Source organism: Pituophis catenifer, unplaced genomic scaffold (genome assembly GCF_029215685.1).
Source record: "Pituophis catenifer annectens isolate HBS135680 unplaced genomic scaffold, rPitCat1.0.hap2 SCAF_6, whole genome shotgun sequence".
NCBI lineage: Eukaryota > Metazoa > Chordata > Lepidosauria > Squamata > Colubridae > Pituophis > Pituophis catenifer.
Genome location: NW_027256886.1, coordinates 29,254,270 through 29,271,721, shown reverse-complemented (window position 1 = coordinate 29,271,721; position 17,452 = coordinate 29,254,270). Strand labels below are relative to the sequence as shown.

The 17,452-nt window shown below is 36.0% G+C and overlaps 1 protein-coding gene across 1 annotated transcript in view; it reads right to left on the bottom strand.

Annotated features, from left to right (window-relative positions):
* SPHKAP (SPHK1 interactor, AKAP domain containing) overlaps positions 1-2,058 on the bottom strand; it is a 53,672-nt gene extending 51,614 nt beyond the window's left edge. Inside the window, exon 1 of the mRNA XM_070945815.1 lies at positions 1,976-2,058. Within this exon, the coding sequence (XP_070801916.1) occupies positions 1,976-2,058 (83 nt within the window). The remainder of the gene's footprint in view (positions 1-1,975) is intronic.
* Positions 2,059-17,452: the final 15,394 nt, after the last annotated feature.

Genomic DNA, 17,452 nt, shown 5'->3' with positions numbered 1-17,452 from the left:
AATTTGTCAGGTAGCCATATATATGGAAACCCTGTGGCTCACAAAAGCCATCATCATTTTAGTAATATTCTGGATGCCATACACAACTATATATACTATGACATACATATAGACTGCTGCAGCACACTTTACATGGGGTTCTTTTTAAGGACCACCTGAAAGTTTCAGTTGATTCAAAACCAGTAGCTCAGGTCTTCATGGATATTTGCCAGTGGACATACATTATTTCTGTTTTGTAGGCTGTACACAGGTTGTCAATTGGATTCAGGTACAGTTTAAAGTATTGGTTTTAACCTATAAAGCTCTTTATTACTTAGAATAGAATAGAATAACAGAGTTGGAAGGGACCTTGGACCTTTCTAGTCCAACCCCCTGCCCAGGCAGGAAACCCTACACCACTTCGGACAAATGGTTATCCAACATCTTCTTAAAAAATTTCAGTATTGGGATATTCACAACTTCTGCAGACAAGTTGTTCCACTGATTAATTGTTCTAAGTGTCAGGAAATTTCTCCTTAGTTCTAAATTGCTTCTCTCCTTGATTAGTTTCCACCCATTGCTTCTTGTTCTACCCTCAGGTACTTTGAAGAATAGTTTGATTCCCTCTTTTTTTAAAAATTTTTTTGATTTATATGCCGCCCTTCTCTGGAGACTCAGGGTGGCTTACAGTGCGTTAAGCAATAGCCTTCATACTTTTGTATATTTTATACAAAGTCAGCTTATTGCCCCCACAAACTGGGTCCTCAATTTACCTACCTTAGAAAGGATGGAAGGCTGAGTCAACCTTGAGCCTGGCAAGATTCGAACTTACTTTAATTGCAGACAGCTGGTGTTAAATTACAGTGCCTTGTCTGCAGAGCTATCCAGGCTCCTCTTCTTTGTGGCAACCCCTGAGATACTGGAACACTGCTATCATGTCTCCCCTAGTCCTTCTCTTCATCAAATTAGACATACCCAGTTCCTGCAACCGTTCTTCATATGTTTTAGCCTCCAGTCCCCTAATCATCTTTGTTGCTCTTCTCTGTACTCTTTCTAGAGTCTCAACATCTTTTTTACATCATGGTGACCAAAACTGAATGCAATATTCCAAGTAAAATAAAAATAAATAACAAAATAAATAAATAAACTTTATTGTCATTGTATGTATACACATACAACGAAATTTACTTGACACCCAAAGTGTGGCCTTACCAAGGCATTAAAAAGTGGTATTAACACTTCACGTGATCTTGATTCTATCCCTCTGTTTATAAAATTAATTCTATTTAGATTCTTTACATTTGTCCAATCTATATGATTCCATTAATACACCTGTTTATATTAGAATATGTTCTTTCATCATTTTATTACTTGTTATTTCACTTTATTATTCCACTACAAATCATAATATTATTTAAACATAATAATATCATTATTCAATCTCTAATTTCCCCCTTTTTAATACTTAGTTCTTATTCATATTTCCCATATTTCCCTCTTTGAATCGATTTATATTAAAATACTATCCTTCATTGTTTTATTATTCAATATTTCAATATACTATTCTAATGCCAATCACGATATTATTTAAACATACAAAATAACTCTATTCATATTCTTTCATCCAATCTATATGGTTCTAGTATTAGTACACATGTTTATATTAAAATATGTTCTTTTCGTTATTTAATTGCTCAGCATTTACCAATCACAATGTTATTTAAGCTTACTTAATAATACCATCATTTAATCTCTAATTTTCCCATTTTATTATTACTTTTGTTTCATCATGTAAAGGTATATGTACAAGTAATTCCTCAATCTCTCATTGAACACATTCCTATCTGTTCTAATTTGTCCTCCTGTCACCATTATAAAAAAAAAAAAAGAAACAGGGGAAAAAATATTTTTTTCTTTCTTCTTTTTCCTATCCGCCTTCTAGCCAACATCTCTGGCCCGCATCAATACTTTAATTCTTATTCTTTTTTTAACTTGCCTCCCATATTCTTCTCTTAAATCTTTGTCTCTGTCTGTGTCTGTGTCTACATCCTGCCTAGTCAATCTAAGTGTTTCTCCCATCCCTACTCTCTTCCACTGTCTAGCTTTGAAATTATCAGCCCGGACCCCTGTCTCCCTTCCCAAAGTATCTTCTTACTCTTCCCGTTCTCTTTTCAGATCTCTTAGAATGTTTTACCCCTGATTTATTCATTAAACATTATTAATTTTATTGATGACTCCTCATTATCTACTTTTTGTTTATTCCTCAATTCTGTTTTTCCCTCTATTCTTTCTGCTAACTCCTTCCTTTCCTGGGCATCTTGGTCATTACTCATTGTCCTTTGTATAATATTTTCCAATTTTTCATCTATGCCATCCATTAATTCCATAATCATGTTATGTTCTTTCTGTATAATATCCTTTATGCTTTGAAACATCAAGTCCATCTCATTCAAAGTTCAGCTTGTTTCCTCCTTATGTTGCATATTATCTTGTTTAATAAATTCCACTTTTGGCCAATAGCCGAAGAACCATTTGTTCACACATGAGGTTACTCTTCAAAGTATACACTAATCACAGTTCTTTATGTTTCATAAGTAGTCACTTGATTCCATTTACATAGTCCAGGGAGTTATCCAAGCCTCTTTAAGTCACCTTTATATCTTCAGTCATATAACTTAACATTCAGGGTTCACTTTATTTAAATGTCTTCTTGTTCTCACATTTAAAACTCCAGTGGTCATAGGGTAGATGTATATTTTTTTTAATTTTTAATTTTTATTTGATTTATATGCCGCCCTTCTCCGGAGACTCAGGGTGGCTTACAATGCGTTAAGCAATAGTCTTCATACTTTTGTATATTTATACAAAGTCAGCTTATTGCCCCCACAAACTGGGTCTTCATTTAACCTTATCTTAGAAAGGATGGAAGGCTGAGTCAACCTTGAGCCTGGTAAGATTCGAACCTGCAGTAAAAGCTGTGTTAATAACAGGGTGCTTTAAACCACTGTACTACCAAGGCTCTTATAGTCCAGTAAATATTTTCACAGTCCTTTAAATGGTATTCCCAGGCTTGTATATTTTCTTTTCATCAGCAGGTGCCACTCTCAAGTTAATTTTCAATATTGTTACTAGAAATCTGGTTTTAATTATTTTAAATTATAATTTAATTATAGAAGCAATGTTAATTTTTTAAATCTGTAATTACAGCATTTTAAATTTCCTTCCCAATGTCATGTCTTCCCAATTTGAGAGTCCAATTCTCCTCTTTAATCCTTTCCTTCTGGTCTGGTAGTTTTCTCAAAGTGTTTGAACTTTAACAGATAGTTCTGAGTAAATCCTAGATTTCTCTTTTGGGGTTAACTTTTGGGTAAAAGAAATCCTCTCACCCACTTCCACACTGTTCACTATAGTCCGCTCCAGCTCAAAGCTTAGATGGTCGTCAGCTGTTCCAGCTTCATGGCAGCTACCTTAGGCTGTCTCTTTTCCTCACTGTGGCTGAGGGGGAAAATAAGCTCTGGGTCAGGCAGGAGAGCTGCGACTTGTCTTTGCTTCACTGCCCCTCCAAGGTGGCTTTGGCTCCTTTCGGAGCCTACCAACGGAGAGAACTCGGCACAGGAGCATGGAGACCTGCTCTCCGTGTCCTATCTCGCCGCGATGTCAGCCGGACTTCAGCTAATTATATTTAAATTGCAATAAATTGTACATAATATGATTCAAGAAATCTTGAGTAAGCACAAAACAAAACATTTACTTAGAGCAGATCGCAAGTGGAAATACTGGTATTTATAAAGCTAATATTTTAACTTAAAGCTCTACTACAGTTCAAGCAAAATATTGATAAGATACAGCTCTATCTAAAATAAAGGAGGCACCTTTCAACACTATGGATGTTTTTCCCCGCAGTTGTTTGGCCTTTGAGAACTGTGAGATGTAGAAGTGAAAAATTTAAGTATGGGTATTTTTGTTTTTTAAATTGAAGTGGTAAGGTATAGAAAAAATAAAACAGGAGTGTTAAAGCTTATCAAAGGCTTATCAAAATATTATCTATTTTTTCAGATATTAAATTATACCACTGTGTTTTGCAAGTTTGTTTCTCAATTTCAGCACTATTGTAGGGGATTCTGCAGGCTTTCAAAGTGGACTAAAGATGGTAGACAGTTTGCAGGCCATCCACTTGTGCTCATATAAAGCATATTTGAAAATAAGAACTTGTCTCTGTTCTCAGAAATGCAGTGTTTATGAAAGGTGGACAGGAGAACCCAGTTTAGAAAACCAAATTCATTTTCCAAGATAATGCATTAATAAAACCATAACACCATGTATTTAAGTTAGTTAAATGGTTCCAAACTCCAGATTAGTCGTTCCCTATATAATATCACTTAACCTTACAAATATTTAGAATAGCAAAATCACTGAAATTTTAATCCAGATTTTCTCATTTTACATGCATTTTCAAATATATAGTACTGATTTGGCAACAAACATAAACAAAATATGTTTGGGTGACATATGTACCCCAGTAATTGCATTTGTGATTTTAAAGTTAGAATTGTTTAGCATTATTTGTTCACTTCTAACCATGCATTCTTCAGTAAAAGCACAGATGGTTAGTCAAAGTGACAGCTAAAAATACCTCTTGCAAATGTCTTTGAGATTTGTTATGGATGAAAACCTCAGGCAAACTGTAAATGCTATCTGTGGCCTAATTCCACAAGCTATATAGATCACACACATTAGGAGTCTTATACAATAATCTACTTCTCAGGATTATGATTACAAAGGATGTAAATACTGAAGAAGAATCTGTTTCTAGTATTATATGTTGTCACTTATCAGCCAAATTAAATAGCTTTGTATTTTAAAAATATAACAACCCATTGCCTATATTCAATGCACATTATGTTATATTGAACAGGGATTTCATATGTACCACAGTTGAATTGTTGTAGCAATCCTAATGTAAAACTAGATGTCATCTTGGAATAAATATCAAATAGAGAATACTGAATGGAAAAAAAGCCATAATTCTTTAACTTTACATAGATATTTTCTTCCCTTGCTTTACACTTTTTGAAAAAAAATATTCTATTAAATGTGGGAATTCATTCAAATGACCTAATTTGCAATAAGGTGAGATTTACCAAACTAAAATATTATGGCCAAGTGACTTATTAAGCATAATAATCATATCTTAAAATATGTCTCCTTTCTAAAGAAACAGAAGTTCTAGTATCTCATCCTTACCTTTGTCTTTAATACAGAAACATTTATTTTAAGGGAGTTTATTTTTCTTTATTTATTCATTTATTTATTTATTCAATTAGTATGTCCACCTATCTCAAATAAGAGACTCTTAGTGCTATTCAGGAATGAAAACCAAAACAAAATTTACAAAATCTTTGGCATGACAAAATGTTGCCATTTCAAAAGAGAGCAATCATTTTACAGAAGAAAAGAACATAGTCAAAACTGCTACATATCACAGTATCTATCTGATAGCACTTCAGGCTATTTCTCACATCCATTATATGACTTTTGCACCTTATCTGTAACTATGCTGTAGACCTGGATTCATGTAAGCAGCCATCAAACTCATTTCATATGGCTTTGTGCAAAAGACCAGGGTGTGAAGAGATTTTTCTCTATTCCCACATCTACTGCTTGAGGTAAAAAATCAAAAATAAAAATCAGACATCAGTCTCTTCCCACCCCCCAACCCAATAAAAGAAGATCGCAGTAAGAAAATGAATAATTCACCCAACTCTGGGCTCTAGTTTCACCTTTGTTTCAGCTTCACCCAAAATACATTTTATGGTTCCTACACTATATATTCCAAATATTCATTGAAATAGATTCTGTTTATACTGTAATGGTACAGCTTGCATTTGAATCTGGATATTTCTCTGAAAGGCTATCAGTGACACCTCTCAAGTAATGACCTGCATATGTGAATCAGTCTGCATCGATCTAGCACTATGGAACATTGACTTTATCCAGTATGAACTCAAACTTAATATGTGTTAACACCAATGATAGGGGAGAGTATGAGAGGAAAAAAGATAAAGTCAATATTTCCCTTTGGAATATTGGAATCTCCAAAATCAATGTTGGATCTGCCAAGAACAATGAAGAGAAGGTACCTCCTTCAGATTAGCATTATAAGACTTCATTGTATCAGATCTCTGCTGTTTTTATAATTTAGCTAGCCCTGCAAAGTATAAAAAAAACAAAAAAAAAATAAAAAAAAATAAAACAGGGTGCTAATCTCTAATTCCATTCCTTAGAATATAAGATATTTCACTTTATAAGCAATAGTATGATATTCAGAAATGCTATAAGGGAAGCACCTGGATTATCATGACAACTATTCCCTGTCTATATGTCTGCTTGTCATAGAGTAAGTAGTAGTGTAGCTTATGAAGTTGTGGCTTATGAAATGCCTTCTGCTTCTAGTTATGCTTGATACCCAGACTGGTAGGAAAGCTGAAGAACACCACAGAAAAATTAACAAATATGATTTTTTAAATTAATGCCCATTTATTCTACATATTTGATGATCCCCCATAAAATATGTTTAGATGACTTCCCAAAGTCAAATATTGGGACTACAGTTTGCATCATATCCAAATAATATTGACAATTGTCAGGTTAGTCACAGATTGTGGTAATGCACATTCAGCTTTCTGGGGTAAGATATAGAGGAAGATTTATTTCATTATTGAAAAAAAAATACTGTTTTCATAATTAGGTCAGATATGCACTAACAAATTGATTTTGATGTATGTATAGTATGTTGAAGCTATATAAGAACATCAAGAATCAAAATTTCTTTCACAGATATTATGCTTATTTTTCTCAGCAAGATTGGCTTTTCTATCTGCTTAATACATTCTTTCCTTTAGGTTTTCTTTCCATCAATTTCCTACTAATGGACCTATCACGTTCCGCACCCACATTTTAATCCTTTATCAAAACAGCCATCATAACACTTATTTTCCCAAACAGTAAGTGTGAACTTTACATTAGTATTTCTCAGCCTTGGCATTTTAAATATGTAGACTTCAACTCCCAGATTTCACCTGCTAGCATGTGGATATCTACAAACTTAAAATGGCTAAGGTTGAGAAACACTGGTATGCATACATCTTGCACATATGATCAACAATTTTACTTTCTAGTATAGATGAATTTTTTTGGATGGATGTCATTTTAATCCAGTGATTTTATTAATATTTTAAGCACTAAAATATATATGCTATTACTTCTATTGACATAGTCCCTCTACCCCTATTTGGGGGGGAAAAACCCATAAGTTTCAGGTGTGGGTATTTGGCTAACATATTTCATAATACAGAAGCAAATAATATATTTAAGTTCTCTGCAATCTCTCTATTATAATTAAAATGGCCAGAGATCATTTCTAAATGTAATTGAGATAAGACCAACAGCAATAGAACACTTGCCTTAATTTGCACTGTGTTCCTAGTCTATAAGGCTTTGTTCCTACTAGTAGCAGTTTTGTTCCAAATTATTGTTAAATTTTATGCATAGAAATTGACAGTGGGGTTGGGAGTGCAGATAGCAACAGTACAATACATAATGTTCCTAGTATTTTTAATTTTTATCCTCCCTGCCTGGGCTATAAAGTGTTAGGGTTAATTAGCTAAGATTTTTAAATGTGGGGCTTCAAAGAGGGAAGAGTTGAAAGAAACAGACAATCCCTGAGAATAAACATTACTGCATTATCATTATTGGCTTAGTTGAAAGCCACAGCTGTTGTTTTCACATTTGGGCTTTAATATTCTCCTCCAGAAACAAATTAATGCATAGAGTTTTATTATTGGTTTGTTGCAGTATGCAAGTAATCCATAAAAATTAGACTCTGGCATATCTCACTACTTTATCCTTTATAATAATAATATAATAATAATATAATATAAATGCTATGGGATAAACCTGATAAATGCTATAGCTCAACTGCATGGGCAGAATATTATTGCCAGATTCTACAGATATAAACAATAATTTTGTGGAATCCATTATCTCCCATATGCCAGCAAAAGCTGCTCTGAGTATCTGTCAACTTGTCCATTATTATCTACTCTGCGCGGCAGTGACTCTTCAACCTGTCAGTGATGCTTTCCATGCCCTGATGTCTGACAAGATATAGCTGGAGGTGAACGTGGATCTTCCTGCATGCAAAGCTCATAGTTTCTACTGAGTATCACCCACCATCTCTTTTACAGAGAAGTTCTAGTCTTTGACCCAGTGTTTTTCAACCTTGGCAACTATATGTGGACTTCAACTCCCAGAATTCCAGCAAGCCATCAAGTCCTTCAACCTCTTAAAGTTACTAAGGTTGAGAAACAATATTTTGACCTAAATAGTTTCCTCTAGATCTGCAGTTACGTTTGGACAAACTACAGTAGGTGCATTGCATCACAGGTGCCATGACAATCCCCAAACCCTAAAAACTGTTTGAGTTGAACCATATCAAACCAGTCCAGTTTTGGCTACGGAACTTTATGTTTTCATGAAAAAGAATTTGTTTCTCTTCCAGCTCTCTTTTTCTCGCACTCACAAACAATTGTTGAACTTTATAGCCTTCTCAAATCACTGATGCTTCCATTGATCGAATTACCAGATCAATTTATTATGTATTGCTGAACTAATAGAAGAAAAAGTAAAAAAAAAATGTTGAACAGATTTAGGTAACTAGCATCACATTAGAATTACAGAGGAAATAAATGGCTTTTTTAGCACTAGAAACCATCCAGCCCTTTTGCAGAGTTTTTTCCAGGAAGATGCAATAAAATAGAAATGAGTCTCCCAGCAAATATAAGTGTACATGCATGCCAGAAACTGGAAGACCAGGTGACCGGCGTGCATGCATGTGCCAGAAACCGAAAGATCATCTTTCCAGTGCGTGTATGCGCACTGGGTAGCTTCTCTTCCAGTTTCCGGCACTCCTGAGCATGTGAAGACCAGCTGGCTGGCATGCCAGAACCCGAAATAGCAACGAGTGATGGCTCGCATGTCCGAAGAGATGGCTCTGTGTGTCACTTCTGGCACGTGTGCCGTAGGTTCGCCATCACAGCTCTATGGGGATAAAATTGTATGAAAAATCATTTATTTCTTGTACCTAATTTAATCAACTCAGTGGGATACAGAACAACTTGGATTTAGATGTCAGATTGACATAACCTATATGAGTGCTTTCAGTGCCCTGGCTTTTATAACAATGGGAAAAATTAAAGGGACTGGAGAATTGAATAGAGTAGAGTAGAGTAGAGTAGAGTAGAGTAGAGTAGAGTAGAGTAGAGTAGAGTAGAGTAGAGTAGAATAGAATAGAATAGAATAGAATAGAATAGAATAGAATAGAATAGAATAGAATAGAATAACTTTATTTGGCCAAGTGTGATTAGATACTCAAGGAATTTGTCTCCGGTGCAGAAGCTCTCAGTGCCCATGCAAAACAACAGAGTAATACTCATCATCATCATCATAAAACAATAAGAGGGGGTAGTAAAAAAGATAAGAAGGATAATAGTAATGCTACCACCATACAACATGGGTAAATATCTATAGACATTAGACAGTACTGTGAGAGTTAGGTGTTCAGTAAAATCCTGTCCCTGTGTCTAGTTTTGCATGCAATGTCCTACAGCAGTGTACCAAGCAGCAGAGTTGAAACAGTTTATGTCCAGGATGAAAGGAGTCTCAACCTTTCTTCTGACCTATGCAATATACAGATCTTCTATAGAAGACAGGCTGGTTGCAATCATTCTTTCTGCAGTCCTAATTATTCATTGGAATCTGTTCCTGTCCTGTTTGATTGCTATACCAAACCAGACAGTTATGAAAGTATAAATGACACAGTCAATAACTCCTCTGCAAAACTGTATCAGCTCAGTCTGAACTTCTTGAGTTGATGCAGAAAGAACATTCTTTGTTGTGTCTTTTTAATGATGATGGAATGAGTAATGAGAATAGGGAAGAGATATAAGAAGTGAACAGGACTAGGCAGTTGCACTGAAAGGTTGAGCTATGGAACAAATATTACTGCTTAGACCTCTGAAAGCAAAATATATTAAGATTGTTATAGTTTATTATGATCATTTTTAGAATAATGTATTTAAATATTTGAAGATGAAGAATTACAGAGGAAAGATATAGAATATAAATATTTAATTTCCATAAATTCTTCTATTTAAAAAAAGAACAAGAAAGAAAGAGCAATAATGCATTTATGCATGAGGTTTAAAAATGAGAAATGTTCATTTTTGTATCTGTTTGTTCTCTGATCAAAAAAAGTGGAACTCTTCTGAGTGGAGCTCAGAAAATCCTAAGGAAGAAAGCCACCCAGAGTCCCTTGGGAGTTGGGCGGCATAGAAATATGATTAATTAAATTAGATTAATTAAATTAAATTACTTATAATATCTTAAAATTGGGAGATTTAAATATTAATGTAAGGCTTATAGACTCAAAAGAGGTGAATAAAAAGAAAAAGCAGTAGGTAAAATATATTACATGTTAAATCTTTTAAAGGGTTATGTTTCAAGTGGATCTGTGCTTTAGTCTATCCACCATGCAATATCTTCATTGTCAATTCTTCAGCTTGTTACTGTACATATTGTTATGAATTTGGTCTTCTGTATATTTCATCTTAGATCCAGTTTTTCATCATGCTCCTTGACTTTCATTTGACTCTTGACTCTTCTTTTAGAAGAATGAAAATACATTTTCACCTATGAGATCATCATCATCATCATCATCATCATCTTGATGCAGGTTATTTCTTCCTCAAACTTTAAAATCATGCCCATCTTCTTCCAATTCAGCTACTGCAACTATATATTAAGCATACGAGTTGAATGAATAAAATATACAATCTTGACTCACTTTTTTGCCAGTTTGGAGCCAGTCGGTTTTGCCATGTTTCATGCAGATTGTGGTTTCCTATACAGATTTGAAATAAGACAATGAGATGTTCCGGGATTTTCCTAAGAACATTCCATAGCTTGACATGGTGCCTTTCTTTAATTCATGATGCAGATACTAACTTATGTTTGCTACTCTTTGGTTTTCTTAGCTCTCCAGCACATATCAGCAATGTTTCTTCTTTCTCAAAACCATCTTGAAATCTGATATCTTCAAGTAGGTTCCAATATGTCTTGGATGATCCCATACATGATTTACCAACATGTGAAATTAAGGATATTGTGTAATAGTTTGCATTATATTCTATTAAGTGTCTTTTCTTTGGTATTGGAATGTAGATTGCCCTCTTCCAATCTGTGAGTTCCAGTGTGGTTCCCTAAATTTTCTGGCATAGATTAGATAAAACAATTACTCATTCTTCCTAAATTGCCTACCATATTTCTATAGATATTCTCTCAAATTCTGTAGCCTTCTGTTTGGCAAAGACTGGAATATTGATCCTTCAGTAACTTCATCTTCTACCAGTAGCAGTTCTTGCAAATATGGAATATTTTCTATGTTGGCATCCACACTGTACGTGATTTTAATGTACTCCTTCCATGTTTGTTTCATCTTTGAATTTGTTACTATGTGTGTTGGTGTGCCTTACCATATCAATTCAACTCCTAAATTCAGAGAACTTTTGGATGATTTTCCTTGTTTTTCCGTGTCTATTTTCAACTCTGATGAACAGAAGTAATTCTATTCTGGTCACTTCTAGACTTAGTCAAATAGAAAGGTACTGTGGGCCTAGTTAGTTTGGAAAAATGGGTGAATCTTTGAAAAATAAGAAAACTAAGGGAAGGAGGATTTAGGAAAAGTTTATAGAGACTGAATTCAGTGGAAGAGTTGTATCCCCACTTAGAAACAAATGGGAATCATACCTAAATGAATGACCAGAAGGAAACTAAGATGGGGCTCTGGGAGAAAATCTCAACTATATTTTCAGTAAAACTCATCTAAATCTAATTATCTGATTATTCTGAGTTTCTAGAGATCGTAAGGGGCTAAAGAAGAAAGAAAAATCAGTTGACTTGAGTGAGCCATGCTGGTTTTCTAGTTCTAAAAGGAAAACACTATTCATAAGAAAAATATATACATGCAAAAGAAATTAAGCAAAAATGTGTAATCCAACTAGTCATATTCTAGGATCTAGGACCTACACAAAATGCTAGGACTAGAACTTCTTTCCCAGCCATTCAGCTCAGATTATTATAATATTACACTTAAGAGTGCTGAGGTATAACTGCTAGTTCAATCAGGAAGGACAGTCCCAAGTCAGCAACATGCCCAAATCAGACCAGAGACAAAGTCCCAGTTCTATAGGTTGCTGAACTTTTGGAAAAGGTATAATGCTAAGGCTAAGCTCAGTGAAGTGGTCAAGATTCTGCAAGTCTCTAATATATCCAGATGGGTGCTGATGTTTCTACTTGGTCCTTTAGCTGCATTGAATATGCAGTGAATATTATTTTTCATAATTGACATGACTTATTCCAACAATGTTCTTGGATTTTGGAGTCATGTCTATTATGGAGTCATGTCAATTATGAAAAATAATAAGAGGGATACTCAAAGTTCTATTATATTTTATAGTTCCTTCCCCTATAAAACAACTCTTTCAAACCTCAACTCAATGAACTTTTTCAGTAGCTGCCTTGAGACTCATTGTACTTGTACTCAGATCCAGGTTATGAATTTCCATAGATCTACACTTGACCAATAATTTATCCAGAAGAGCTCGTCTTATACTCTCAGTTTTGCATCTAATAATTTCTTGCCTAGGTTTCAGATATAAGCAGAGACGGAAGCAGCTCGTGTTTAACATCTATTGTCTATAAAAAATGTGCTTTGATTTACCTCTTCTAGTCCCTTGTAGTCTCCTGAAATTCATTAATTTTAACAAAATTTATTCTTATAGTTAACATTGTGGTGAAGGGATTAACAATCAAAATAATCATATCTGATTAGGTGTTCTACAAAAGTAGCCATTTACTCAAACTAACAACATGATGTAATGGTTAATTGACTTTTAAGTAATAATACTTTAACAATTTAATATTTTTTGATGACAGTTAACCTCGTAGGGAAATGCTAGTTCTTTGTATCATGTTGGGCAGTTATAAATCTGTTGATTAACTTCATGTACTCTAGTTAAGTATCACTCAAGAGGCACTTAAGAACAACATGTGTGTACTATGAATAAAAAACCCATTGACTCTGGATTTCTCTTGTGCAAAGAAGTTAGCATTGAGTGTTTTAACTGATTATAACATTTAATATTTGGTTTTGCTTACACTAACAATGAATCCGATAATATTTCTACATTTCGCAATCCTGGCCCACATGTGATTCTAGCAACGTTTGCACATAATTCAGTGATATCATAGAAATTGCACTGTTGCATCTATACTATGCTACCGAGTTTCCAAATATGAAAAATGCCACTAATTTCACTGTACCAGTGCAATTGTGACATTTTTTTTAAAAAAATTGATTTATATGCCGCCCTTCTCCAGAGACTCAGGGCGGCTTACAATGCGCTAAGCAATAGCCTTCATCCTTTTGTATATTTATACAAAGTCAGCTTATTGCCCCCACAACTGGGTCCTCAATTTACCTACCTTAGAAAGGATGGAAGGCTGAGTCAACCTTGAGCCTGGCGAGATTCGAACCTGCAGTAATTGCAGGCAGCTGGTCTTAATAACAGGGTGCTTTAGACAACTGTACTACCAAGGCTCTTTTTAATGCAAGGATGCTAACAACTTTCTACTATTTTAAAAAAATAAGAGATGCATTCATGCTGAAGTGGACAATCTTTAGGGGAGTTTAATTGCATTAAATTTATTTAGGATTTATTTGATGATTTTCAGGATGCATAGTGGTTGCCAATTTTCAGCAACTGAAATAAGCTGGCAAGGCAGGAATCAGCATTTCTCAGGCTAAAAGGAATTGTTGTGACAACAGAAATCAATTGCCTTCCAAGGCCATCAAAAGAAACCCAAGTATTCATTGAATCAAAAAGGAGGAAAAGCTTAAATCCAGGACCGTAGAATTTGACTCCTGTTTAATCTCCTGTGTGAATGTGGCTTCGTTCTAATGGAAAGACACATTTGAGCACCTTCTGCCAAATCTGCCACATCTGCCAATTTGCCACACCTGAGAGCCAGGCCTTGGAAAAGGAGTAAAGTGTCTGATGATCAAAGTATATCGCTATGCCAGGTGTGAAGCTAATCAATCATGGTATTGAAATTTGGCAGCTTATTATATTTGCTCAAATTGCAGCAAAGTATATATTCTGCATCTTAAAATACATGAAGATTATATGGAATCTATTTACCTCCTTAAAAGTACACCTGAAAGCAGTAGCTACAGCTCTCTATTATAGATTATATTAAATAGGTAATTTTTTACTCGTACCACTACTAAACATTTCTGTAGCAGCTTAAAAACAGCATCGAGATAACATTATTCAGGGAAGCAGTAACTATTAGTGATTTATATACTGATATACTGACATAAAGGGTCAGACTCTTACAGTCGGGTTTCAGGCCCGGGCACAGCACGGAAACAGCATTGGTCGCGTTGGTAGATGATCTCTGGAGGGCTCGGGACAGAGGTTGCTCCTCTGTTCTGGCCCTGTTAGACCTCTCAGCGGCTTTTGATACCATTGACCATGGTATCATGCTGCACCGGTTGGAAGAGTTGGGGATGGGGGACACCGTGCTATGGTGGTTCTCCTCCTTTCTCTCCGATCGGTCGCAGTTCGTGTTGGCAGGGGGACAGAGGTCGACCTCGAGGCCTCTCATATGTGGAGTGCCTCAGGGGTTGGTTCTCTCACCCCTTCTGTTCAACATTTATGTGAAGCCGCTGGGAGAGATCATCCGTGGTTTTGGGGTGAAGTACCACCAGTACACTGATGACACCCAGCTGTACATCTCCACCCCTGGCCACCCCAATGATGCCCTTGAAGTAATGTTCCGGTGCCTGGAGGCTGTGCGGATCTGGATGGGGTGAAACCGGCTCAAACTCAACCCTTCCAAGACTGAGTGGCTGTGGTTCCCGGCATCCCGATATAGTCAGATGACTCCATCTCTGACTATTGGGGGCGAGTCTTTGGCCCCCTCGGAGAGGGCCCACGATCTGGGTGTCCTTCTGGATACGCAGCTGTCCTTGGAGGAACATCTGACGGCTGTGGCCAGGGGGACTTTTTGTCAGGTCCGCCTGATACGCCAGTTGCGGCCCTTTCTTGATCGGGATGCCCTGCGCAGTCACTCATGCCCTCATCACCTCTCATCTGGATACTGCAACGCTCTCTACATGGGGCTCCCGTTGAGGGGCACCCGGAGGCTCCAACTGATCCAGAATGTGGCCACGCAGATAGTTACGGGAGCTGCATGGCACTCCCATACAACACCTCTCCTGTGTGAGCTGCACTGGCTCCCAGTGGTCTTCCGGGTGTGCTTCAAGGTGTTGATTATCACCTTTAAAGCACTCCATGGCATAGGACCTAGATATCTTCGAGACCACCTGCTGCTACCGACGGCCTCCCATCGACCTGTGCGCTCCCACAGAGAGGGCCTCCTCGGGGTGCCTTCAGCCAAACAATGTAGGCTGGTGACCCCCGGGGGGAGGGCCTTCTCTGTAGGGGCACCCACCCTCTGGAACCAACTGCCCCCAGAGATAAGGAGACTCCAAGACATCGGTGCCTTCCGCCGTGCCCTTAAAACCTTCTTTTTTCAGCAAGCCGGGCTGGCTTAACTTTTTTTCTTAATTTTTTAAATGTTTTAAATGGTTTTGTTATTGTTCTTAAATTACGGGGCAAATTTATATATATTCTTTTAATACTATTTTAATGTTTGTAATTTATGTTTTTATTCGACTGTACACCGCCCTGAGTCCTCAGGGAGAAGGGCGGTATATAAATTGGATATAAAATAAAATAAAATAAAAAATTATATAAAGCAACAGAGCATATAATTCTTGGACTCACTTTAAAGAAGCACTTGGGCAGCTGATTCTCACTCAATATTTAAAAATATTCCCACCAATAATATCACTAGTTTTAAGCATATGTTACTTCAATCATGCCAATGGGACATAGCAGAATGTTGGAGCAATAGTATAGCAAAAGTTGCAAAGTGAATTGTAATCCTTGTGAATGATGAGTTAAAATGGTCATACAGATTGGTCCCAGGAATCAATTTTGTGTTCTAGGTTTACTATATAAAATTGTATGTGTTGGAAAGTCACACCTACCAATTGATGGGAGGGTTTTCACATGCAAGAGGTATGTTTTACTCTTCATTATATAAGGTCCAAGCAAAAGCATGGTTGAAGTCTCACTGATAATAATAGATTATTTTGCACTTAATTCTGTTTACCTTTACTAGTCATCCCATAATAAAGATTTCTTGGCAGCTCATTAGAAATGCATTTAAGCAAAATGCATTATTTTCTTTTCTATGGTTTATGTTGTATGGACAATTTGCCATGAAAGGAGGAAATAGCTAGCCTTTCTTTCATAATAGAAATAAATAAATAAGCATAGTTCACTTGCATTTGGAACAAGCAGGAGAATGAAAATACTTTAATCAGAAGCTACATCTAAGGAACTGAATCCTGATCCATCTCAATTTCATTTTGTCATTACTTATTAAACTCCACTGGCCAAGCTATCAGTGCCTTGAAATGAGCAATCTCCAATTCTTTCCTAGAAACGGAGACACATGGCCACATAAAATGTTTTTATTTTCAAGAAGTACATCTTGCAGAGAGTCCTAAAGATCTTAAGAGCATATTTTCTAAAGTTCAATTCGGTCATTCAGTAATTCTAAGAACAGACAGGATCTGTTTTGCCTGTTCCATCCTTGACCTTCCTGGCTTGGTGGAAAAAAAATGAGCAAAGAGGAACTAAACTTTGGTCAAATATGGTTATACTTCTTTTGGAAACCACAGACAATCAAGTTTTCTAATAGAATGAATTATTTCAGCTACATTCAAATAAGAACAGTTATGTTGTCTTCATCTCTGTGGAGATAAAGTGAAGTAGAAGGAAAAATCAGAAGACGTGTCAGGTTTTCATGCTTGCAGTTACTGAAAGTATAAAGGAAGGTTATATTCTTGGGGACTTGATCTTTAGTTGGCAGGTTTAGAAGATAATCTTAAGCATTGTTATTGAGAAATGTTACATATCATTTTATTTTTATGCACATTACACATGCTAAAAGTATGAGGAACAAGATAGTTATATACATTACAATAAGTACAAATAGGAACAAAACAGGCAAATATCTACAGTGACTGACTGATGATAGCTGAAGTTCAAAATATCTGGAAGGCACCAGTTTGTCTGCCTCTGCAAAATATTTCAGACTGGAATAAGAATTTATATTATAACCATAAAAGAAATGAATAGCATCTCTCAAACCAGGAAGCACAGCTTTTGCATGATCCTCCTGGGCACTTCACGATTTATCAGTTCTATGTCTTTAT